Source organism: Ailuropoda melanoleuca, chromosome 10 (assembly GCF_002007445.2).
Source record: "Ailuropoda melanoleuca isolate Jingjing chromosome 10, ASM200744v2, whole genome shotgun sequence".
Lineage (NCBI taxonomy): Eukaryota > Metazoa > Chordata > Mammalia > Carnivora > Ursidae > Ailuropoda > Ailuropoda melanoleuca.
The window spans coordinates 27,281,377-27,308,269 of record NC_048227.1 but is presented as its reverse complement, the minus strand read 5'-3'; the positions used below and the strand labels follow the sequence as shown (position 1 = coordinate 27,308,269).

The window sequence follows — 26,893 nt, the reverse complement described above, 5'->3', positions numbered from 1 at the left end:
GAAGATATTTCAGTTTGGATTAGTGTGTTAGAAGGATCATGTCACCAAACAGTTTATAAATAAACCTAATGAGGACAAAGAAGTTGACATCTAAGCAGTAATGCCAGGGTCTTCCCTTATCTTTGATCAATATTTATATTGGTAATGTAACGGAATAGCAGAATATTCCTACTATTGCAGTAAATGTGAAAGATGTTTACTAAAGATAAGCTAGGGTTTTCTTGATTCCTGAACGTGGCCAAAATAATTCCATAACTAGTGGTACCTCAAAAGTAAGGCAATCAATTGGACCATTAATTCTTCCCAACAAGCAAGTCCTTAGTAGAGGAAGTGTGGATATGCAGTGATGGACCTTTACTAAAACAATGCATAACATTCCTTCAGATGTTAAACACAGACAGTAAAAGGGAAATCAGCCCGAGGGACAGTTACTTGTTTATTGTCAAACTAGGGAAAGCTCAGGTGCTGTTAAGTTGAATCTAGCTTTATAAAGGCAAAGAAAGACAAAGTAGTTGGAAACAACATGCCTGAAAGAGCTCCAGCTCTTTGCCCTGTGCCCCCACTTAGAGGAGACCACAAGTAGGAAGCTTATAGTTGTATGTCCTGAGGTCATTTGCGAGACTGATAAGTAGGCTGGTTGATGAATTTAAGCTTTTAAGTCATTGCCAGCATTATCATGCAGTAAGGCAGATAAGTTGACATAGATTCCCCCTTTTTAAAAACAGTTTGGTATTTTAATACTTCTTGGTACAGCTCTGAAGATGAGGCTCAATCCTGTAAACGTGGCCACAGATACACCACGGGCCAGCTGTCAGTAGTATCAAGTAGGTGGAAAAATAGTATCTGCCACTTTTCTCTTCCTGTATTAACAGGCTTTTTCAAACTGTATTTACTTTGAAATAGTCAGCATGTTTTTAGACCTCAGAAAAGAGGAGACTTCTTTGTTATTCTTATTTTAAACTTTGGTATTTCTAGTGTTACTGCAGTGGTTGGGTTTTTGAGTTGATGGTCCCATTTTGAATTTTTATTCCTAAGGTTTTCCATCCATAAAATTTATCACAGTAAACAGTTGTAGACCATCTCTTGTTCTGTTCTAGAATGATCTAGTAGAGAGAAAATAATTCATTTAAAAGTTTTTTGCACACAGGGGAACACAAGGTAGTTCTTTGCATTAGATTCAATACAGGTATTAACACATTTGCAGACAGTCAGATGAACTTTGCCTTGCCATGGAACCCAGCCAAAGAAAATTGCTTGCCTCGTACAATGGAAAATAAATGGTATTAGTTCACAGCTGATCTTTTCTTCATGTTTTACTTTGGAAACATTTCCCCACTCCTCGTTAACCTGTTAGGCGTACTGGGACTCAAGGTGTTTGGAGATGCACAAAGGTGATGAGTATTTGTCTGGAATAGAACCCTGTTTCTTAGAGTGTACGTGAGATGGTATGGCCTACTGGAGATTGGTGAGGAAAGGGGAGAATATTTCTGTTTTTTTCTGGAGCAGACAACCAGACATAATATTCTCAGAGTATCATAAATGGGAAGGCAATGAATAGATGCTAAATAACCAAGACATGGAACTGTAGGAGTCTTGCTTTCCCTTTCTGTAACTGGAGGAAATACAAATGAATAATTTTCTATAAAATTCCCTTGCCTTGGCTTTACTATTAACATATTTAGGATCTTGAATATTTAAAATTCTCAATGATGTTAATAAACAGTGTGATACATTTAGATAATTTCTTTTTCTGCTTTCAGGAGGTACTTCAGAGTACTTAGACTGAGAAGAGAAATATATACAATTTCCCTAATCTCCCTTCGTTGCTAATATGTTTTTTAAAATTAGGCTTTACACTAATATTAAACACAATTAGGAAGTTTAAAAGCCAACTGTGAACCCCCTGACAACTGCAAATGAAATTCTTGAGTAATTGTGGTAGCTTTCCTATTCTTTTTGTTTGTGACAATCTCTTGAACCTTTCAAAATGAAAACGAAGTCATATAAGTAGCTTAAAGGTGAGGTACTCTCTTTCGCAATATTCTTTACCAAGTCTCCTATTAAATAGCATGTTTTGTTTCACAATGTAAATAAGCATCTATAACCTTGTCCACCTTCTTTTTTGTACTCTGGGTTTCTTGTTTAGACAGTTTTGCTGTTATGAGGATTTGGTCTGCTTCAGTGCATTGCAGAACACACCCAGGCAGGGTGTGGGTGGAGGCAGGGAGGGGGCTGGGCATTAATTTACACCCTCCCATTTGCAGCTGGCAGTGTCAGAACAGTACCAGAGGCATCCTTCGGTTATTGCTGAAGGGGTAGATGGAGCTTACAGTTCACAAGTGCATCAGCAAGACTGTAGGCCCAGGTTAGCACACCTGAAGCCTTGTTTTGAGTTATTTATCCAGTTTTTAACTTGTGTCCTCTTGCAGAAATGCTCTTGGAATGTCAACAATTACCATATTTATTAAAAGGAAGATTTAGAACATAATAATAATTACCAGTTTAATCTAGCATGAGGCCACATTGTCTTAAAATTATAGAAATACTTGCCTAAAATTTTTATAAGGGTTTTCTAAAGTTACTGGCGTCATAGAAGTACACCATTTCTTATATAGATTAAATTAATTTTTGTAAAACTAGAGTCCACCGTATGACTTACATTAGGCGCTAGACCAGCAAATAGACTGAAACTGATTGATTAAGAAACAGTCTTTCCTGTCCTTCAGAACATAATTTTAAAAGATGACATTATATAATATAAAGGATTAGTTAATAAATATCACTCAACTACAACACCCTAGCTACTTAGACCTTTTAAGACTACTTGTTATTAAATAGTTCGCTTATAATTAGACCCTGTGGTAGGCTGAGAGACTTTGTTAAAATTAAGTTTGGGCTCTTTCTTACCTGTGTGCCCCACCTAACCCAACCATGGGGACCTCTTTTAGCCAGAAAGGAAGAGGAAGGATAAATGTGGGATACCTGCTCTCCACTGTGACTCTGAAGGAGCCTGATAAATATAGGGAGTATATACTGGGAAAAAGTGAACCATGATTTTGCATCCTTTGTTATTTTCTGTTATCAGTAGTAAGGCACTATTTAGACAGAAAGCAACAAGACAAATATGTTGGAGTAACAAATGTTTTGGAATTTTCTCTTTGGTGTGTAGTTAATAATCACCCTAATTAGCAAATATCATACCCAATGTTTTTCTAACTCCTTTAAATTAATCCATACTGTTGGCTACCCTCACCTGCTGCCCTCACTATTATTAACAGGAAGTGTAGTCTTTTGGGAGTCAGGACTCCAGTCTCCTCTGCTGACTCAGTCTGTGAGCATGGGTAAGTCTTGGAAGCGCTCTGTGTCACGGTATGCCCATTGTAATATCCATATGGTAGCTTTCAGCCCATGTGTCTCTCTCTGGCTGCCCTTCCTCATTGCATCATGTGTTCTTATATCTCATTATCACTTCTGCCTTGTGCTGTTCATTGGGCAGCAGAACCAGAAAGAATGGAAGATAACTTCCATCTCAGGTAACAGATGAAATTTTCCATAGATACAAATTAAAAATGTCGCTGTTTATTACGTTCCTCGCAGATGTATTATTAAACATACATGCCAGCTCGCCCAATTAGTTAGACTTCCCCCCATATTTAAAAAGAAAGAGCAATTGACTCAATTGTGTTATCCTAAAAAAACTTGTATCTAATTTAGGATATGCAGTATCTTCCTATTCATGGTATTTAAGGGTTGGCAGGTATGTGTTAACATTTTTGTAATAGCATCAGACTATCAATTAAAAGACAGTATTCTAGCATTTTTTTAAAGCCCACGTTATTCATGTTCTTTTCTGGTCATTTATGTTGTTGTTTTCATTAAGGAAATGCTAATAGTTGGGTGTCTTTTCATAAAACCTGAGTTTTTGATACATGATCTCTGTGTTTAATGAAGGTAAAAGAAAAGCAAAAAGTCTGATTTACAACTTGCCTTTGGTTCTTGTTGACTAGTTAAAAAACTAACAAATACTAGAATTTGTTAGTACTCTCTGCAGATTTGAGATTCCTAGCTAAAAAAGAGGAGACCCTCTTTGACAGAAGCCATGCTCCTGATGGAGTAGTGAAGAAGCGTATTGACTGGGCTCCTTGATCAAAGTGCCAGCAAGTAGTGTATAAGGGGAAAGTTTGCCATATCTGAATACCCAGTTCTCCAAAATATTTTTAAAAATCCATATTTCGAGAGTGGAAATAGGGATTATTTTACTATTAGAAAACATTTACTGAGTGATCATTGTGTCTCCTACCCTAGATTGATTCTTAGATTTTAAGCCTCTAGTGCAGTATGTTGGCAGTTCAAAATGTACTGTACTCGCCTAAAATTGTTGGACACGTGGATCCTTGAAAGTAATTCCTTCAACTGTATACAGAAAATGAATTCAGAGATGATTCTCGCAGATAACTGAGAGGGAGAGAACCTGATTTAAAGGAAGAGGGCTATAAAAAAAAAAGAAAAAAGAGAGAAAGAGGTCTGTGGGGTCAAGCGCGGAGCCTGCTCTGTTGGGCTAGCCATGTGGTGTCAGGCCACACAAAGTCCGTGTCTTTAATCCGTAAATAGGAATCATGTTAGATGTACCTCATAAGTTACTGAGAGGCTTAAAATAATAGAGTTCTTATATTAACTAGCATGTGCATGGTGCATCGTAAGTACACAGGTCCAGGTACCCAGCACTGCCTGATTGATGTAAAAACCCCGCGAAAGAGGCAGTGTGCACTGTGGTTAAGAGCACCAACTCTGGAGCCGCCCTGTCCAAGTCTAAGTCATGTCTGCACCATTCCTGGCTGTGTGAACTGAGGCAAGTGACTTCTCTTCCCCTTGCCTCACTTTTCTCGTCTGCAAAATGGGGATCATACTAGCACGTGCTTCATAGAGTTGCTTTGAGGATGAAATGAGTTCATGTAAGTCAAGCATTTAGAACAATGAGCAAAATAATTAGCACTTTGTAACTGTTTGTTATGGTCATGTATGTTTTGAGAACACAATACGGTTGACCCTTGAACAACATGGGTTTGAACTGCACGGGTCCATGTGTATGCAGATTGTTTCTGACAGGTACAGTACAGTCCTGTAAGTGTATTTTCTCTTCTGTATGATTTTCTTAATAACATTTTTTTCTCTAGCTTTATTGTAAGAGTATAGCACATAATACAGATAACTTACCAATTATGTGTGAATTGACTCTTTACGTCATCTCTAAGGTTTCCAGTCTACAGTAGGCTCTTAAGTTTTGGGGAGGTCAAAAGTTATTCATGAATTTTCGACCCCCATGCTGTCTTTAAATTCATACTATGTGAGTACAGTTTTTCAGGATTCCACCACGATGTTTTATAACTTAGAGTTTCTTTCAATAGGCCCAGTCATTTTTGCCCCCATTTTCCACAAGTATTTCTTTTTAAAGATGTCAAAATGACATGTAGTTTCTTAATGTCTCTCCATGTACCTTCATAACATTTGAAGAGCAGCTTATCTGATGAGAGCTAAGAGGGCAGATGTAGTAGGCACTGATTTCCCATGAAGTTTGTCTCTCTCATTGGTACTGCCAGTTCCCACAATCCTAGCATTCCCTGGGCATCAGTCAGTGTCTACAAGGAATGATTTTCAAATATTAAAGCATGTGAAAAGACAAACAGGCCAAAACTCAGAGCTCTCTAGGGACTATGACCTCCAAAACAGACTCTGTTCTGACATTTTCACAGGCTGCTGGAAGGAATTCCAGCAGGGCCATTCCATTTGGTAAACTCCTAAACAAACCCTCTGTCATCAAGGACTGATTTATAGATTTTTCTCCTTCTTATGTACTTGTTCTGAAGAGATTAGGATAGTAGATATGGCTGCTTAGATGCTTTTAAGGCATTTGATGTATATGATAAGTATTATACAGAGGACTTCTGGTATTTTGAAGTAATAAAACAGTTATTTGCTATGTTTAAAGAGATTTCTTGCTCTGAGTTGACTTTTAAATTCTTTCTCTTTTTCATTTTGATTCCAGGAAATCTATGTCATAATCACATCTTGCAATTAAAATGTTTTCATTCTGAACCCAATTATTTAACAAAGAAATGGATTAAATTTGGGAATGACCTTTTCAAAAATAAATATATATGTATACAATGACTTGTTTCTCAATAACCTTTGGCATGTGTGCAAACAAACAGTTCTAGTGTTATAGAATATTATTCTGTGAAATCTTGGTGTGATGGCAGTTGTTTAGATGATGCTTTAAGGTCACTTAAGTGGGGGGGCAGATCTATAAGTTGTTTTTCAGTTAATCTGAATTCTCTTAAAATACTCTATTGTGTATTATTATACATTTCTTACCAAAAATAACATAGTGCAAAAAATAAATGAGAAGGGCAGAACCCAAGAGATTTAGAGCCTGAACAACCTAAGGAAATGGGTAATTAGGATTTATTTGGTTTATAGTTGGCCTCAAATGCTACCAGCCACGTGGTTGTCCCAGTCTGGGGTCTGTGAGTGGTTATGTATGAAATTCCAGGTCTGAACAGCATTCTGCATTAGAAAGGTCAAGTTTGTTGGGGGGTTTTGTGTGATTTCTTTACTTCTTTGCTTGTTTCTTTTCAATGAGTTAATCCTTTGGGTGAAAGTACAAAGTTTTAAGTATTAAACAAAAGAATCCTACACAATCAGAACTTTCCTATGAGTTGATATCTGATTCTGGTTTCAGATTATAATATGTTTTGAACAGAGTTTGAAATGGGACACAGGAAGTAAATTGGTATATGATTTCACCCAAGCCTCCTAATGTCAGTAGTACAAATAAAACTCATTTTATTATGTTCTAGTAACGCATCAGAAACCCAGGATATTCTAGAGGTCTCCTTGGTAAAATAAAATGGAAACAAAAGTGAAGTAATAAGGTGCTTAGTAATTGGTCACAAGTAGTTATTGAAAGTACTAAAGAATTATGTGCCTCTTGACTGATGTATAAAGTATATATGATGAAAAAGATCTATGTGTTCTTATTACTGTTTTTCTCAAGCCAAGAATAACAAAGCGATATTTAACTAGACATACTCTTAATATGAGAAAATATTACTTTTCTAATTTATTTTTCTAACATAGATGTTTCTGTCTCTTACTATCAGTTACAGTTAGTCTCTTCGTCTTTCAAAACAGTGGAGTTTGATTAACTTGCTGATAAACTAGTGAAATCTCTGGCTGCATAATTATATGCTTGTTTGTTTGTGCATAGAATTGGAATAGCTGCTTGATTGCTTGCAGAATGCTTTTAGAACCCTCAACAGAAACAAAATGTTTACACCTTCAAAAATTTGAAGATTTTATTTGGACACCCAAGTATAATTTGGAGGGTTTTCCAGATCAAAGAATTTAAACTTTCACCAAGCAGATCAAGTTAGGATTGGGAAAACTGAAATTTAAGGAAATCCAAGAACTTAGTCCTAAACTGTGAACTTCAAAACCTGATTTTAGACAATGCTTTGGTTTTTGGTCTATTACACTATGTAATAGTATACTCTGTGTAACATGTACTTTCTCATAAAAATGTATACATTTTTTAAATTACCGTGGATGTTTCATGTATCCTTGAGGGTGGAATGGTATATAAATGTCATTAGGGTCCAGTTGGTTTATAAGGTTGTTCAAGTCATATATTCTTACTGATTTTCTTTTTTCTTGTTCTGTCAATTGCTCAGAGAGGTATGTTGAAAACCCCAACTAATATTGTAGATTTGTTTATTTCTCCTTTCAATATTTTTTCCTTCATGTATTTTGAGGACCTATTATGTGTTCTTTCACGTTATGAAATCCCTCCATCCTTGGTAATGATCCTTTTCCCAAAGTCTACTTTGTTTGGTACTAATATAGCCCCTCTAAGTTTCTTACACATTGTGTGATATATCTTTTCCCAGCTTTTACCTTTAGCCTATCTGACCTTTATATTTAAAGTACCTTTCTTGATAGATAGCATAGAGCATGATATTTCTTTTTTAATCTAGTCCAACAGTCTCTGTCTTTCAACTGCAATGTTTAGATAGTCTCCATTTAAGGTAATTATTGATTTACTTGGCATTTTAGTTATCTGTAGCTGTGTAATAAATGACTTCATACCATAGCAGCTTAACACAAGACACATTCATCATCTCACCATTTTTTTTAGGTCAGAAATGGAGGCACAGCTTAGCTGGGTACCTCTGCCTCACAGTCTTTGATGAGCCTGCAGTCAGGTGTCAGCCAAGGCTGGGGTTTCATCTGAAGGTCCAGCTGGGGAAGGATCTGCTTGTAACCTTCGTTACATTGTTGTTGGCAAGATTCAGTTCCTTGAGGGCTATTGGTCCAAGGCCCTCATTTCTTTGCTGGCTGCTGGCTGGAAGCCACCCTGGTTCTTGTCACGTGGGCCTCTCCAACATGGCATTTTACTTTGTCAAAGCCAGTAAGAGAGAAGTCTGCCTGCAAAACAAAAGTGATTTTTTTTTTACAACATTTCCTCAGCGTTGCCCTATTCTATTGTTTAGAAGCAAGTTATTCAAGGGGAGAGGACTATACAAGATCGTAGAGGCCACCTACCACAGTTGAGTTTAGATCTATCATTTTGCTGCATGTTGTATTTGTCCAGTCTGTTCCTTATTCCTCTTTTCTTGCCTCTTTTTTTTTTTTTGGTTAATTCTTTTTTTAGTATTTTATTTATTTTTGCAACATCCTATTAGCTATACTTTTTTCAAACGTTCACTGATCTTTTTTAATGAAGGTCTAATATGCTGCTAATCCTATCCAGTAAAATGTTTACCTTAGATAGTTTATTTTTATTTCTGTAAATTCCATTTTGTTTTTTTTTTTTACATTGTCCATTTCTCTCATCACTATATTCATTTTCCTTTAAAAACTTGTACATAATTATGGCTGTTAATTCAATTTTTTCTGTCATTTTTGGGTCTGTTTTTATTGACACATTTTTCTCATATTAAAAGACACTTTCCTCCCTCTTGGCAAGTAGTCTACTAATTTGTTACTGGATGTAACATTGTGAGTGTTACATTGCCGAGTGGCTGCATTTTGTTTTGGTTGTCTTCCTTTAAAGTGTTGGGGCTTCGCTTTGGTTAGAGTGTTGGAGTTTTGGATCACTCTCAAGGCCTTTGTCAAGCTTTGTTAGGAAAGATAGAAAGTTGTAGTCACACCAGGGGTGGTGCCTTTACTACTAGACCTTTGCCCCCTTTGGAATCTCTAGGGAATGCCCCACTGAATGCCCCGGGAGATCTTTTTGTTCAGGCTAGTTAGAGTTCGAACATCTCCCAACCTTGCATGCACTTTGGAAGTTGTTTATCTTCCAGTTCCCTGGTCATTTCTTGTCCAGCCTTGTGAAACTTCACCATGTGCGCATATGGTTCAGGACTCAGCAGAGACTCCAGGGCGCCCCTGTGTAGCTTTCTGGAGCTCTTTTTCAGCATGGGCCTTCCTGTTCAGAAATCTGCACTGCATCTCCCGGCTGTCGCCGCTTCCCCATAGCTCCCTCTCTGGCTTCCCAGTGCCGCAAGCCTCGCTAGCTCTGTTTGAGGGCTTGTACTCACAGTCTGGAAATTGCCTCCTGGCAGAAAGCTCTGGCTGCTGGTAGGCTCATCTCAGTTGTTCCCTTTTCCCTAGAAGTCATAGTGCCACACTGCCTGTGTCCCAGTGCGGGAAAGCCATTGTTTGATGACTGGGGATTTAACACACAGCCCGTGTTTTTCCACGAAGACATGTATCCTTTCCGAACGCCCTGTACCTCTGCTTTCTGACTGGACTGCCGAGATTCCGCTTTGTGTCTGGACCACCACCTGCCCCCCAAACACGCAGACCCTGCTGAGCACAGCAGGCTGCTCCCGGCTTGTGGGTTAAAGGCCAAGGCTGATAGTCATGGGGGCGCTTACGTCAGCCAGCTTTCCAGCTTTTGCTGTTGGCGCAGGATGGTGAGCAAGATTATCATGAAAGATAACAAGCGAGGGCCCCTTGGACAGCTCGGAGCCAGTGGCATAGGTACTCAGTTGTTCAAGAAGTCATCGTGCTTCCGTGGGGGACCTCGGGGAGGAAAAGATTCACATGTTGGCAGAATCCATTCCTCCTTAATAAAGAAATGATTATATATTATTTTCTCTTCACAGAAATGTTGAATTAAGAAAACGTCTCTTTGCCCCAGTATTTGAATTTGATTCAATTTGGCAAAAGAGTCAGCCTTTAGAAGATTTAGCAAATATAAAGATTACATTTTTCTTCTCACATGTATATTAATGGGAATTTTCTTGTCAAGAATATCTAGTTCTAGTTCTATTAAGTGAAAAAGCATAGAATTAAATTGTATATTCGCCATGAGTGCAACTCACCATCCTCTCTTCATTGTCCCGTCAGCCTCTCCTGTGCCCTCCAACAAACACCAAGTACGTCAAATTAATTTCGGCATTTTATGTACATACACACTACTCTCACCTGCCTTCTTTTCTGTAGTGTGCATTTTTCATAATGCACGTATAGTGCTTATGTATCAAGCAAGGAAAAAACCTTTTAAAAAAAATATGCCACATATGTAATGGGAAGTGTTAGAGTAATTTGGTAGCTCATGATTGTATTGTGGTATTGGGGTGATTCTCTTGAGAATTAGATTCTACTTAGAATTCTTAGATTCTGCTCAGAGACCACTACATGTCAGGTTGAATATTCACAATGTGTAACAGATTCTCATCCTTTGTTGACAGAGCTTAACAGGAGAATTTATAACGAGAAAGAGTTTTGCCTGGTGTAACAGAAGTGAAGTAGAATATTACTGGGGTCACCTGGGAATCACAGAAACACGGTTCGGTCAGAGTCTCTGTAATCTGGGTCCCATGGTCTCTACTACTGCATTACCCTTGGGCCCAGTGGTTGACAGCTCTTACCTTGGTTCACATGGCCTCTCTGGCTGCCCACCTGTGCCCTTGTGTGGCTGTCTCACTCTTGCCGAGAAGCCGGAGCGGGTTACGAGACAAAGAACAGATGGGAGTCAATAAGAGCGGGCAGGGTGAATGAGGCTTAGGTGTGAAAACTGGCCTCAGAGACCCAGAAGGACAGAGCCTGGAGCAGGTGTTCAGGTCCGTCAGATGGCTGTCAGGTTGGTTCTCAGTCTTGTTCCGTCCAGGTGATATGTTGACAATAACAGATGGAAACCAAATAAGCAAGACACTACCGAGTACGTGAAAAGTAAAAAGATTAATTGTGTTTTTGAAAATCATTGATATATACTCAAACTGTGCACTTGAGAATACATTTGTTTTTTGGTCTAGTTTCATATATACCATTCCATTTGATTAGCCCAAATGTTTGAAAAACATATTAACGTGTGAAGTGGTCTAAATATACTAATGTAGAATCTTTTCTAATAGAATTTTTATTTTTAAGCCAAATGCTTTTTATAAGTTGTTCTTTCCTGCCTTTACATTTTTTTAGGAATATAATCATGTAAATTATATAGCTAAACACTTGTATTCTGACCTTCTGAGTACTCTGTGTCTCCTCACGAAAATTAAAACACTTTATTGCTCGCTTCCTTCTATGAAGTAACCAACCAACAGATATTTTTTAAAGTCCACTGACAAATAAGGCACCGTGTTGGGTTTTTCCATGTGTTTCTGCATATTATTGCCTTCTTCCCCCTTGCCTGTGCAGTAGGCCTGGAACCCAAACTGGAAATAGCCAATGAAGGTACTAACTTCTGCCACTAGAGAGAGGGTTTATTTCCAGAATAGGTAAAAGCATTTTACATTATGAGGTGGGTTTTAAGTGTTTTCATTTTATAGGACTATAAACCAAAGGGCAGAGATTAAATAATGCAGGGACAATCAGCTAAAAAGGAACAGAGTGAAGTTTTAAAGATATGGTTGGTTTTAACACCACCTCTAAGGTTATAAAGGGTACTAAGGGTTATAAGCCTTCTAAGGTTATATAAGGGTATAAAAGTATTAGAGTAGGAAAGATAAATTTTATTTGGAAGGAAGAGAGTTAAAATAGAGGTATTTTTAAGACAGACTATTTTAAGTTTTATATACAGAAAATAGTTACAAAAGGTATAAATACAATTGCATATAGAGCTAAAATTAAGGATGTTGAGATTTTGCTTGAGCAGAATCGTTTTACTTTAAAACCCTGTTGAAGATGACCACATCCTGCAGTCACCGTCAACCTTGCCCAGTCTGCCAGAATTGCCCCTGTGCGTAAGTTTACCCCACACGCTTGGTGCGTGCAGATGAAGGGACCCTGGGGATGGGCAGCATCCCCGTCTCATGTCGTACCTCACCTTACACTCTTCTCAGGCGCTTCCGTGCTAAGAGGGTGACTGTACAACTAGGCACTGTGGTCTTTTGGAACAAAGAACTCAGACAGTTCTGTGGGTCTCTTCATTCTAGCCTTGTACTTTCAAAAGCACTGAGATAAATGAACGAAGACATTTAAAAAATTCCCCTAATAGAAGATGTCCAAATAGTCATTTTGTTCTTTTTAACCTTTTAAACAAATATATTTTCAGGTTTGCAAGTAAAATTGAGAGCCTAATAATAGACCATCCTGTTAATGGCAATTTATTTCATAATAGAGTATTTGATATTTAAAGGCTAAAATAAAAATCTCCTTTAACGTATTTTATAAATCATTTGTTTCTTTTGTATGGAAAAAATACAAAGTGGCATTTTTCTAATCTCCTATAGAAGGATAATAATCTCTTTACATGTTCTTTTTAACTCCTGCACTTAGAGCAGCTTATTAACTTTTTATTGAAGAGCAATTTATGAGTAAGTTGCAGGCATGCCTGAACATGTCAGTATGCATCTTCAACAATATATTCTATGTACCACAGTAGTTATGGGCCTCAGAAACTTAACATTAATACAGCGTGTATTTAATATATGCCCCGTATTCATATTTCCCCACCTCTCCCAATAATGTCCTTTATTGTTTTTTTCCAACCAGGATCTCATTATGTATCATTTATTGCATTTAGTTGTCCCCTAATCTCCCCTAATCTAGAACAGTTTCTCTACTTTTTTTTAAGACTTTATTTTTTCAGAGCAGTTTTAGATTTACAACAGAATTGAGAGGAAGGCACAGGGATTTCTCATATGCGCCCTGCCCCCACACATGCACAGCTTCCCCCATGGTCCATATCACTCACCAGAATGGCACATATTTTACCAAGGATGAACCCACATGGACACGTCATAATCACCCAGTGTCCATAGTTGACCTCAGGCCTCATTCTGGGTGGTGTACATTCTGTGGGTTTGGCCAAATGTGCAATGCCATGCATTCACCATTATAATACAGAATATCTTTATAGCCCTACATATCCTCTGCACTCTGTCTCTTCATTTCTTCACTCCCTGCCCCCCCAGCCTAGCAACCACTCATCTTTTTATTACCTTCATAGTTTTGCCTTTTCCAAAATGTCCTATAATTGGAATCATTCAATAGGTAGCCTTTTCAGGCTTCTTTTACTTAATAATATGTATTTAAGGTTCCTCCATGTCTTTTCATGGCTGGAGAGTTCATTTCTTTTTAGTGCTATGTAATATTCCATTGTCTGGCTCTACCACAGTTTATCCACTCAGTAGTTGACCTACAGAATGAATCTCAGTTGATTCCAAGTTTGGGCATTTATGCAGAAAGCTGTTATGAACATTTGCATGCAGGTCTTTGTGTGGACATAAGTTTTCAATTCCTCTGGGAAATACCAAGGAGCACGATTGCTGGATTGTATGGCAAGAGTATGTGTACTTTTATAAGAAACCACCAAACTATTTTGCTAAGTGGCTGTATCATTTTGCATTCACAACCGCTTTTTTTTTGTTTTAATCTTACACTACTTGGCATTTTGTTTAGACGGCCAGGCCAGTTATTTTGCAGAATGATTCTCAACTTGGATTTGTCTGTTTAGGTCCCTGTGATCAGTTCAGGTTGAACATTTAGGTGGGACTATTGCATAGGTTGACATGGGTGAGTCCCATCAGGAGGTACATGACGTTTGTTCTGTTATTGGTGATGTTCACCTCCTGTTTCTCCTATGTAAGTGTCCCCTCTCCTCTTTGTAAATAATAATCAGTAATATAATTAATTACAAAGAGGTGTGTGGGTTAGTTCTGTGTCCCAAGCATCTGTCGGCCATGGTTTTAATGACAATTTTTGTTTAAATAAGTTATCAGATAGGTACTTGAAATTGATGGTTTTCTAATTCTGACATTCTTGCTCTAGTAGCTGGCATTCTTCTGAAAAGAACCTTCTTTTCTAAGGGAAGTATCACTACAGACTCCTAGATTGTTTTTTATCATTGGAAAGGTACTGTCCATTACCGTCATCATTTCTGATACACAAGTTGTCCCAAATTTGGCTGGTGAGAGCCTATTCAAGGTGACTTTTGTGTCCCCTTGACCCATCCCCCTTAGTTTGTGAGCACTTACCTCCTTTCTGGCACAGAATATTTCAGGATCTTCTTATACATTCATGGCCCCAATCCTGGAATTAGCCCTTTCTCTAAGGATCCCTGGTTACTTTGACTCAGGAATAGTTTTTAGAAACTGAGATCTGAAAACTAAGCACATTCATTATTACTTGGCTGTCATTGCTTCTAGGCCTTTTCATTAGACGGAGCTGGAACTTTTTTTTTTTTTAAAGAAAAAAAATCATCAATTCCAGCTGAAAAAGCCATGCAGTCTTAAAGAAGATGAACGAAACCAGAGGATTTACATTTCTAAATATCAAGCCCTGCTATAACACTGTAGTTGTCTAGATGGATAAACAGCCTGACCGGTGGGACAGAAGAAAAATCAGAAATCAGAGTATTTATCGCTTAACTCACTACAAAGGTAACACGTATGTGCAGTGGGAAAGGACGGTCTTTTTAAATAAATGGTTCTGGATTAAATATTTGCTGGAAAGAAATCTACCTGAAATTCATACATACACACAAAAAGTCCGACTATGAAGAATAAAACAACAAAGCTTTTAGGGGAAAACATCTCCATAACCTTGGAGTGAACAAAAATTTCTTAAACAGGACACAGCATGACTCATAAAAGAAAAACTTGATCGAATGCATTATACTTAAATTAATAACTCTTGTGCACCGAAAGACATCATTGAGAGAGAAAAGGCAGCCCATAGAATGGGAAGAGTTAATTCTTAATGCATATATTTAACAAAAGATTCTTCTCCAGAATATATAAAGAACTCCTAGAGCCAATAGAATGAATCAGACAAAGGCCTTGACACAAACTTCACAAAAGAGGAAATCCAAATGGTGCCCACATATATGGATATGTGTTCATTAGTCATCAGAGCAGCGCAAATGCGAACCTCAGTGAGGTATTACCACGCACCAACTAGAGCAGCAAAAATGAAAAACACCAGGTATATCAAGGAGCATGGCATATGAAACAGGTGAAAATGTAAACTGGTGTAACCATTTTCAAGAACTTTTGCATAATTCTGAGTGTCAGGAAATCCACTCCTAGATTTTATTCAGCAGAAATGTATATATATATATATGTTCATCAGAAGATAATGTGTTAATTTGAGTGATATGAAATTGCCATTTTTTGTAGGTACTGGGAGCAATTTCATATGGTTCAATCTACTGGAGTGCTCATAACACTATTTGGGTTTTTCTGTTTGTATTTTTTTATTTTGTTTTATTTAAATTCAATTAGCCGAGTTATAGTACATCATTAGTTTTTGATATAATGTTCAATGATTCATTCGTTGAGTATAACACCTGGTGCTCATCACATCACACGCCCTCCTTAATGCCCATCAGCCAGTTAACCCATCCTCCCACTCCCCTCCCTTTCCGCAACCTTCAGTTTGTTTCCCTGAGTCAAGAGCCTCATATGGTTTGTCTCCGCCTCTGATTTCTTCCCATTCTGTTTTCCCTCCCTTCCCCTATTGTCCTCTGCACTATTCCTTATGTTCTTCGTATGAGTGAAACCATATAATACAGCCTTTCTCTGCTTGTCTTATTTCACTTAGCATCATCCCCTCCAGTTCACATCCATGTCAATGCAGATGGTGGGTACTAATCCTTTCTGATGGTTGAGTCATATGCCATGTATATGGAATTTTTGTGTATATGGACCACATCTTCTCTCTCCATTCATCCACTGTTTATTATCGGGAAAGACTGAGGGCTGCCCCGTTCCCGTCTCCAGAAGAATGGCTCAGTAAGCTGTGATGTATCACCCAGTGACATACAGCAGTGGGAGTCAGCACAGCACAGCTACGTGTGCGAATATGGGTGACTGAAAGACAGCTAGTCACAAAAAAGTACGTATGATTCGATTACATTTATGAAGTACAAAAACAGGTAAAACTATGCTGTAGAGTTAGAAATCAGGACAGCACTTACCACTGTCAGGAGAGAAGTGACTGGAAGGGAAGCGCCCAGGGAGAGCCCTCGGGGTACGGGAAATGTTTGATTTCCTGATGCTGGTTGCATGAGTGTGTTCCATTTGTAAACATTCAGCGAATTGTCCACTTACGATGTGTGCCTTGTTCGTGTGTATGTTAAATTTAAAAGTTAAAAAATAAAAATAAAACAATAAATAAGGATTATGTGAGAAACCACAGGGAAATAAATGACTTCTGATCTGTTCTTCCTCCCACCTCAGTTCTACCATTAATCTGGTGCCATGCTTGTTTTTGAGAGTTCGAAATAAATTGTAAGCATCTGTGCATGTTTCCCTGCAGACATCAACATGTATATCACTAGAGTTCAATATTTACTTAAAACGACCTTATTTTGAGAGCACATTGTCTGTGCTTCTCCTTCTTGTGGTTCTTCACCCCAGTCCATTGCCTGCCTTTCTGCCCAGTTATACTCTGATTCTGAAAATTTCTTAAAATAGTATTGTCCAAGACACCTTTGCCTAATTATAAGCCAGCTTTTTATTATGAAATTATTGAAGTTCTTTATGTGCCCTTGATACTTGTCAAATGTGTTTTGTGAATGTTCTCCTAGTCCGTGCCTTCCTTACTGATTTTCTTAAAATGTCTTTTGATGAGCGAAAGTTATCATTTTTGATGAAGTCTAATTTATCATTTTTCTATGATTATTGCTTTTTTTTCCTCCTGAGAAACCTTTGCTTACCCCCAACCCAGGGAAGTATTCTTCATAAAAAGCCTTCTAAAGGCTTTTAGGTTGTTGATTTTACATGTATGTCTGTGATACACTTCGAATTAACTTTGATGTCTGGTGTGAGGTAGGGGTTGAAGCTCATCTTTTTCCATATGGATTTCTAGTTGTTTCAACACCATTTGTTAAAAAGTCCCCCTTTCTCCCATTGGATTGCTTTAGCACCTTTGTCTAAAATCCAAAGACCATTTAAGTATGCCTCTGTGTCTTCCTCTCTCTTCTGGTCCATCGATCTGTTTCTTAATTCTTACGCCAATACGATACTATCTTGATTACTATAGTTTTATAGGCAGTCTTGAAATCTGGTGGGGTAAGTCTTTCAACTTTGTTTTCCTTTTGTAAGAATGCTCTGGATATTCTAGGTCCTTTGCATTTCCAGTTCTGTTTCAGAATCAGCTTGTTAAAAACAGAAACAAAAACCTAGCAGGAATATGATTGGGACTGTGTTGAATCTATAGATTAATTTGGGGTGAACTGACAGCTTCATCATTCCAGTCTGTCAATATAATATCTTTCCGTTTATATAGATCTTCCTTAATTTCTCTCAACAGTGCTTTCTAAGTTTTTAGTGTAGAAGTCTTGTACATATGGGACGCCTGTGTGACTCAGTTGGTTGGGGGTCTGCCTTCGGCTCAGGTCGTGGTCCTAGGGTGCTGGGATTTTGTCCCACAAAAAAAAAGAAAAAAAAATCTTGTACATATATCTGCTTTTGACAGTACTATGAATGAAATTATTTTTTAGATTTTATTTTATGTACTCTGGCTTCATGACGTAAACATAACTTTCTGCTCCACTTTGCTGATGATCTTGCAGACTTTTAATAACCTTTTCTTAATTATTCCATACTAATCTATGTTTCTGTGAAGCATAAGGTGAAAACCCCTTTTTGAAAGACATTTCATTCTGCATCAGTTCAGATAAGGACTTATTTTCACTAGATCTGCTAGAAGCTCCCCAGAGTGAGTTTATTTGTGCCTGTGTGTTATGTGATGGTCTTGCGTAAGCGCGTGTGTACGTATGTGTATTTTAAAGAAAGCGACAATAGGTGACGGTTATTTGCCATCATTGTGGGTGGGTGCATTTTGACCTCACTGGTTCTGTGATCATAGTTTATTGATGCAGCGTGTTTTTGTTAAGTGATGAACTCTGTGCCAAATGCTGCGGCTGCACAGGCGAAAGCTACAGTCTCTTCTCTCAAGGAACAACCCAATGGCTTAGCTCATTCCTCGGTCACTGATGAATGTTTATTAGTGTTGTATTTGCTATAGAAACAGAGCAACCAAATATAAAGAAATCCAAGAAAAACCCATGTTTTTTAAAATATTTCTTAACTGATAAAAATAGGGCTTCCATACTATTGACATTATACTGTTTTCTTTAACTTGCTTCATTGCGTAAGTATGACCTAGTATACTGTAAGTGATCATCTCCTCCCAGCAGCCTTGCCATTTGTGACTGAAAATTACTGTCACTGAGCTGACACATACTTCAGGAAATCTACTCCTTTTTTCCTCCCCTGTTTTGTAGTGCTGAGACTAAACTCTGGAAATTAAAAGACCGTGCTTAGGCCTGACAGGGCCCATCGTTCAGTGAGGCTCTCTGACGCGCATGAAGTTCCATGCTATTATGAGTGTTTTGAAGTCCTTTTGAAAGGCATTGATGATTGTTGGTGATGCTGATATTGTTGTAAGCTGCATTTAATTAGGAATATGCAGCTTCGTGCTTTACAGATCTCTGTTCCCGAGAATTTGCCCTGTTATTTTAGGACTATTTCTAGAATATTTTGGTTTCCCAGCCTTTTTTTCTTGATTCTTTTGAAATTGTATGTAATATTCATAAAAACAGTGGAGGTGTACTTTGTCGTGTTACTTCCCAAGGCTTTCTGTCCTTCCTTATTAAACATCGTTTACGAAAATGTGTATATCTAAAATCTTCATACAGTTTGAATACATCTAATATCCCACTTCTCATTTTCTTTTTGAATTTCCCTTATTCTTATTTATTTTCTGTGTATAGTCTCTAATGTCATGACTAAGGGAATGTTTCTCCTTGACAACGCTTGAGGTACATTCGCCTTGCTACTTCCTATTTCCTTTCCTGTTTCTTTCTTCCTCACCAGACGTTCCCACCCCCCTCTTTGAAACTTCCTAACGCCTCATAAATTAAGGTGTTAATCATGTTCTCTGAGCCTTAAAAAAAAATCTTCATGTTTCCAAAATTAATATTTGGGGGAAAAAATTGAAGCTACAACAAACACAGTAGTCTGGAAAAGAAACCATTGTGATCATACATAAATAAATAGCTAATATCAGTTTTTATGAGAAGTGTTTTCATTGTTAGCCATTGTTTGCCCTTCTCATGCTTGGTTTTGCATTTTCTTTGCTCTTTTTGTACGGCTTAGATACTTAGCCTACTAGCTCTTTTAAAAGTAGTTTGAGTATTCTAAAAATGGCAGTATCATATACTTAACGGCAAACTGAGGAGAAAGAAGAAAAGGAGAGACAGAAAAGTTAATACATATTCCCACTCCTTAGACAATCACAGTTAAATTCTGTAGTATCTCTTGGATCTTTTTTCTGTGTCGTTTGTTTTGGTTGTAAAATATTGATTATGTAAATTTGTTTCCTGGGTTTTTTTGTTGTTTTATCTTTTTCAATTTAATATACTTTTTTGTGGTTTTTTATTTTTTGCTTTGTAAGCAACAATTGAATTATTGCATACTGGCTCAAGTGAGTAGAACAGATACAGTCTACCCACATCCTTACTCTTGGACACTTAAATTGTTTTTAGTAGTTATTTGCCATAGACTAAAATCTTTGTATATAATACACGACTACTTTTGTAACTGTTAAAATACATTTTAATTCCATCTGTTCAAGTATTTCTTGTGTGTGTGTAACAAGCATGTCAGTTTATTAAATGCAAAATGGAGGAAGGGCTAGGGAACATATTCTTTTTTTTCTTCTTTTAATTTAAATTCTGTTAATTAACATATAATGTATTGGTTTCAGAGGTAGAGTTCATTGATTCATCAGTCTTAAATAATACCCAGTGCTCATTACATCATGTGCCCTCCTTAATGTCTATCACCCAGTTACACCCCGTCCCTCCACCCGCCCCCTCCAGCAACCCTCAGTCTGTTTTCTATGATTAAGAGTCTCTTACGGTTTATCTCCTCCCTCTCTGATTTTGTCTTGTTTTATTTTCAAGTATTTCTTATTTAGTTAACTCATGTAGTCTTAAGATGTATCCTGGCTAAGGGAACGGACTTTGGGCTCTTTGGACAGAGCGTTCTGAGTTTAAGAATCTCAGCCAGTGGGGCCCCTGGGTGACTCAGTCGGTTAAGCGTCTGCCTTTGGCTCAGGTCATGATCCCAGAGTCCTGGGGTTGAGCCCCGTATCCTCCCTTCTTAGGGGGTAGTCTGCTTCTCCTGCCCCTCACCCCGCTCGTGCTCTCTCTCTCCGCCAAGTAAATAAATAAAATCTTAAAAAAAAAAAAAAAAAAAAAAAAAATTTNGAATCTTAGCCAGTTACCTTACACGTGTGTTGGTTTCTTCATCTGTAAAGTGGGATGAAAGCATGCTAACTGTTCATATCTGTCAGGGTAGTTGAGTAAATAAAATGAAAACAACATTCTTAGCAGAGTGTCTTAGACACAGTGCTCAGTAAAATGTCTATAGTAATTGTTATTAAATTGATTGTATTTTATAGGAATAAGGGAGTTAAAATGAAATTAAGTCTCATTTGTATATTATAGCTAAAATGCTGTCCCCCGTATTTGAGTGGTTCACGGAAATGTGTGTACGTGGTAAATGAGACAATTCCAGTTTGTGAGATGGCGAAAGTCCTCTTGTTGTAAATTAATTTTATGGTTTGAAATTCTGGAATTACTCATATACCATAGACTCCATTAATATGGTTTTCTCTAATTAGCATTATTAGACTGCTTTACCAGAACGTGGCTTTGAGGTTGGTAGTATATTATGTCATCTGACTGTCCCTCAGACATTCAAACTAGGTATAATGTTTATTATGTAGAAAAGTTTTTTTTTTAATTTTGTTAATTCTTTTCAAATGGCTTCACTCTTAATGTTTTAAAAGAAATGTCAGGCATAACTTCATTGCCAAATAACACAAAGAATGACAATAGTGTGTAATATGTGAGAGTCATTTCCTAGAACATTATCAGAATCATGAGATAAGGAAATGCCTATTTTGCAAAATGTCAGAATATCATGATTTGCTGACAGTTCTGATGAAATAAATTACTCATTTCTTCTCAATTTGAAATTCATAGAAATGCCTTAAAATTGTTAAGTGCTTTCTCAATGGCTGTCTTCTTTTTATGGAGATATGTATTTGTTTATCTAGAATTATAATACTTAAAATTTGTTTAAATGAATTACATGTAGGCTATTACTATGACGAGACACTTTGGAGTGCCCATTCAAGATATTTTACTATAGAAAATATTTTATTAAGGTTTAGGATTTTTTTATCATAAATATAACACGTGCTCATTTTAGACCATTTTTAAAATTCAGAAAGATAAAAAGCAGAGCATGTTAAGTCAACTATAAGTCCTGTCATTCACAGTATTTTGTCCTGATCTCTTCTCCATTCATATAATTTTTAGAAAGACAAAATGGGGACCACACTTTTATGGTTTCCTCCTTTTTTTTTTTTTTAATGGCCTCCTTTTCTCCTTTCATCTTATAGTGAACATTTTCCATATTATTAAATGTTACCCTGAAAAAAATCACTTTTACTTCTTTGGCTTATTGTAAGCACCCAATAATTATTTCCAGTTTTGAAGCCATTATTTCAGTGGCTGTGCAAGATATCATTATATACTTGTCATAATTTATTGACTCCCTGTGGATTAACCGTTGGATCATGTCTTTGCTGCTGTGGTTAATGCTGGGATGGAGAGCACTGCACATAAATTGTTTTATTTATATGTATATTTCAGAATATTTCTTTAGAATAAAGTCCTAGATATCAGATTACAGGGTCAAACAGTTCTGACCTCTTTCTGGATTCTTTAACATAGTTTCAGTGGCTTTCTAAAATATGCCAGTTGATGGATTTATTGGCAGCGTTTGGCGTGCTCACAGCATTCTCCTACTTGAAAAATCTTTGTCATTAAAATTTTTCAAGCTTGAGTTATATTTTACATACACTGAAATGCACAGAGATCTAACATGTACAGTTTGACTCGTTTTCTAAAAGTTTATTTTGAAATAATTTCTGACTTACAGGAAAGTTGCAAAAATAGTGCAAAGAATTCCCGAATATCCCCTATCCAGATTCCCCAAATGATAATGTCTTAATCACACTTGCTTTATCCTGCTCTTTCCATATCCATACATAATGGTTTTTCCCAGAGCTATTTGAGAGTGAGTTGTGGACATACTGCCTTTTTACCTCCAAACACTTTGGTGTATGCTTCCTAAAAATAAAGATACTGTCTTATATAACCATGGTATACTTATTTAAATCTGTAATTAACATTGATACAGCAATGTTTACTAACCCCAGACCTTATTCAAATTATGTCAGTTGTCCCAATAATATCCTTTATAGGAAAAGAAATAAAAATGTCTTCCCCCTGTTTCATGGTCCAGTCGGGATCACAGGATTTATTTAATTGTTAGGTTGCTCAGTCTTCATTTAAATGGAACAGTTCTGTAGGCTTATTCTTTGCTTTTTCTTTTTTTTTTTCTTCTTTTGTCTTTTATGACATTTTGAAACAGTATGGGTTATTTTCAAGAGTATAGATCAGTTATTTTGTGGAATGACAATCAATTTGGGTTCATCTCTTGGCTCTTCCTGATGAGATTAGACTCTGCCCCTTCATCAGGAAGACCACAGAAAAGATGTTGTGTCTTCTCGGTAGCAGACGATGTCAGTTTGACCCTTTGCTGATGATGTTAACTTCAGCATATGGTTAAAGTAGTATCTTCCGGGTTCCTCCGCTGTGAAGTGACTATTTCTCCATTTCTAATTTTGTAAGTAGTTAAGTATATTGTGAGGAAATATTCTGCCATCCTTTCAAACCAACTTGTACCTGTACCAAGTAGTTTTAGTATCTATTGGTAATTCTTGCTTAGAACCATCATGCTGGTGATTTCTAATTCCATCATTCCTTACATTTATTAGATGACATTCTACTTTAAAGACAAGCTTTCCTTTCTACCCCTTGTATTTGTGAATTTATATCAGCGTGGAATCATGGAGTCTTAGTCTATTTATTAGTAAATAATACTATTTGTTAATAGTGATTCTGTTACTATTATTATTTATTTTGATGCTCAGACTTTCTTAGATTTGGCCAGTTGGGGGCTCTGTCAGGCTGCCTTCTGTGTCCTTTTGGCAGGTGCCCATCAGTGTTTGACTACTTACTTGCTTTTTTTTTTTTTTAATATTTATTTATTTGACAGAAGAGAGAGACAGCCAGCGAGAGAGGGAACACAAACAGGGGGAGTGGGAGAGAAAGAAGCAGGCTCCCAGCAGAGGATCCTGATGTGGGGCTCAATCCCAGGACTCTGGGATCACGCCCTGAGCCGAAGGCAGACGCTTAACGACTGAGCCAAGACACCCCTTTATTTGCTTTCTGACATATGTTCCAGGCTCAACTTTTACTTTTCCTGCCCTAGCCCTGCAAATAGCCCTTTCTCTTAGGAAGTCTGGTTGGTTTTAGTGGAGTATATTATAAACCAAGACCTGGGAGCTGGGTGTGTTCACTGCTACTGTTTGGTCATTGCTTCTAGATCTTCTCAGTTGACAGAAATAGGAAATGCATGTTTTTGTTCACACACACGTACAGCTGTATCTATTCTTGTCTACCTGCATCACTGCATATATTAAAAATCAGGCATCTTTACTGACATCTCCAGTTTTATCCAGCACCACAGGCTTCCCTGCAGCCTCTCCCTTTCCGTATTTGTAACCCCCTTAACTGACAGGGAGAAAACTGCTCCCATCCTGCTCCCGTCCACAGTGTATTTTCTAGAATACACATAGTATTTAATTCTAGAGTATACGTAGTTTTAAAATTGCTAACCCACGTCACTATGAGAAGTAAATCTGCTGTATTTGAAACGGGCAAACTCTATGGTCTGTAAATTACATCTCAGTAAACCTATTTTAAAAATATTTGCTAATGGGAGTTGAATTCTTTTTGTCTTTAGCCCAAAGGTATATAGTCAAAATAACGTATTCAGAAATTGCTAATTGGTTCTGCCTCCTCTTCAGTGTGTCCATGCTATTTACTTGAAATACAGTTGGGTTCATTTATTGTGTTTGTATTCAAATTTAGGTGTTCTTCCAACTTTGCTGATTTTGTTAATTTATTTTTGAGAATGTGATCTGTTAACAAGGTTCTAAAAGTCAAAATTATATTTAAAAAAAAGATGTCCTCGGTTAAGTGTCACTACTGACCACACTCTTCTATCCCATCCCCGCCCTGATCCATTCCACCCTGTTTCCCCACCACTGAAGGTAATCAGTCTCCTTGGTTGCTGGTTTCTCCGTCTTTTATTCTTTTTCCCCTCAGATAAGCAACCTGAAATATATTTTTTTGTTTTCCCTTCTTTCTTACACAAGTGAGGTGACATTGATACAGTTTTAGAGTTTGCTCTTTTCACTTAATATTTTCTGAAGACTGCTTCATCCCAGTTTATATGAGATGGTCCCTATTCCTTTTCACAGCTGTGTAGTATTTTATGGGGTGGATGCCCCATGGTTTAGTCAACCAGTCTTGTGCGTGGGCATTTAAGTTGTTTTCAGTATCTTGCAGTTACAAATGGTGCTGTAGTAAATAGCTTCAGCATATACCGTTTTATAATGTTGGAGGTTTTATCTCTCAGGTACATTCCTAGATAGAAGATTGCTGGGTCAAAAGGTGGATGCATTTGTAGGTTTGTTACGTGTCGCCAGATTCCTTTCCTAAAAGGCTGTACCAGTTTGCGTTCCGATCAGCAGTGTATGCGAATGTTTATTTCCCCCCCAACCTCACCAACAGAACATGTTACATATTTTTGCCATCAGGTATGTTGGTGTGATTTTAATTGCCTTTCTCTAGCTATGAGTAAGGTTGAACGTTTTCTGATATGTGTAAGGGCTATTTCAGAAACATTTTTGGAGCAGAGTATGAATTACCTACTCTTTTCTCAGTCTGATTTTTAAAGAGTTAATTTTTATGTTGGAGAGATCAGCCCTTCCTCTTCAGTGTGTTTGGTTTTTTTTGCTCTAATGTGGCCAAGATTTATCAGTCTTTCCTTTTATTGCTTTTGGATTTGTGGGTTACAATTAGAAAGCTTTTCCCTATATCCCAGTTATAGAAAGGTCCCATCAATATTTACTTACAGTACTTAGACGGTTTGATATTTTTTTTTTAGCTTTTATCCCTGATCTACTTTGAGTTTATCTTAATCTAATAAGGCTTTTTCTCTCTCCCCTACTTGGTGCTTTTTTTTTTCAATGGGTTTTCTCAATGTGCCTTGGGTATTTTCATTTTTTTCCAAATGAGCTTGTCATATCAACTTGTCTAGCCCCATTAAAAAGCTCATTGGTGATTTTTATGATGTGATATTATCCTATCCAGGAACGAAGACTGTCTACTTGTTCAAGCTGACTTTGGGGTTTTCCAGGAGTTTTACACATTTCTTTAGTTTACTCATGAGCATTTGTCTTCTTTATTGCTCTTATTGATGGGGTTTCCTCTACTTAGTTCTCTAATTGCTTATAGTCTGTGTGTCTGGAGGATAGCAGTGGCTCTGTGTGTTTGCATATATGCTACTGGCAGTTTGCCAGGTTTCTTGTATCTGTAAATTTATGTATTTCATCAAATTTGGGGGATTTTCGGGCATTGTCTTTGCAAGTACATTCTCTGCCTCATTCTCTCTCTGCCCTCCCTCTGGAACGCCAGTCTCTCACAAGATAGACCTTATGATATCATCCATGGGTCATGGTAAGCCTCTGTTCTTTGTTTTTTAAATCTTTTTTTGTCTGAGGCACATAGTTTATTTTCATTCACTTATTGTTCCTGATATTTTTAAATGTTTCTCTGATCACTGCTTTGAACAAAAGCCATATATTCTGGTGAGAAATCCCTTCATTTCAGTTGGTGTTTTTCCTCTTCTCTACTACTTATTAGGAAATTTTACTAATTTCCAGGTAGATAAGGCCTTTTTAGGTTTTTTAATTTTATTAATAATTTCTGATACTGCTTCATTGAGATCGCAGTGTTGTGTATATTTTTTTCTTTCATGGAACTTGCTGAAGTTTTCTTTATGCCCTAATATGTGATTTTTTAAAAATATTCCACGTGTAGTTAAGAAGCTGTCTCCTCTGTCATCAAGGTGAACGTTCACTGCATAGCAGTAAGATCTCCTTATTGGTTATGCTGTATATTCCTTTCTTATGTTTTGTCTACATCTGTCTTGTACTGAGAGAGGCACGTTCAAGTCTCCTCTTCTTTGTGTGTTTCTGTTGGCGTCCCCTTGCTCCTCCTGTGCTTTTCAGTCCGTAACAGTGTTATGTTGTTTCGTGCATAGTCATAGCTGTTGCAGACTCGTTACTCATTACGATGCTTCGCAGTAAGAGGTGTCCCCTTTGTCACATGCGGTGTTTCTAACTGGAGTTCTGTGTTTTCTGTATTCAGGGTCACTGCCCCTCC

At 37.4% G+C, this 26,893-nt stretch overlaps 1 protein-coding gene across 5 annotated transcripts in view; it reads left to right on the top strand.

Annotated features, from left to right (window-relative positions):
• Positions 1–26,893, top strand: part of MRTFB (myocardin related transcription factor B) — a 179,906-nt gene that overhangs the window by 62,587 nt on the left and 90,426 nt on the right. For 3 of the 5 annotated variants that reach the window (XM_019798391.2, XM_019798388.2, XM_034670350.1), the window contains exon 3: positions 3,279–3,341. The exons of the other annotated variants lie outside the window; for them this stretch is intronic. In XM_019798391.2, the coding sequence (XP_019653950.1) occupies positions 3,279–3,341 (63 nt within the window). The remainder of the gene's footprint in view (positions 1–3,278; positions 3,342–26,893) is intronic. 5 annotated transcript variants of the gene reach the window in all.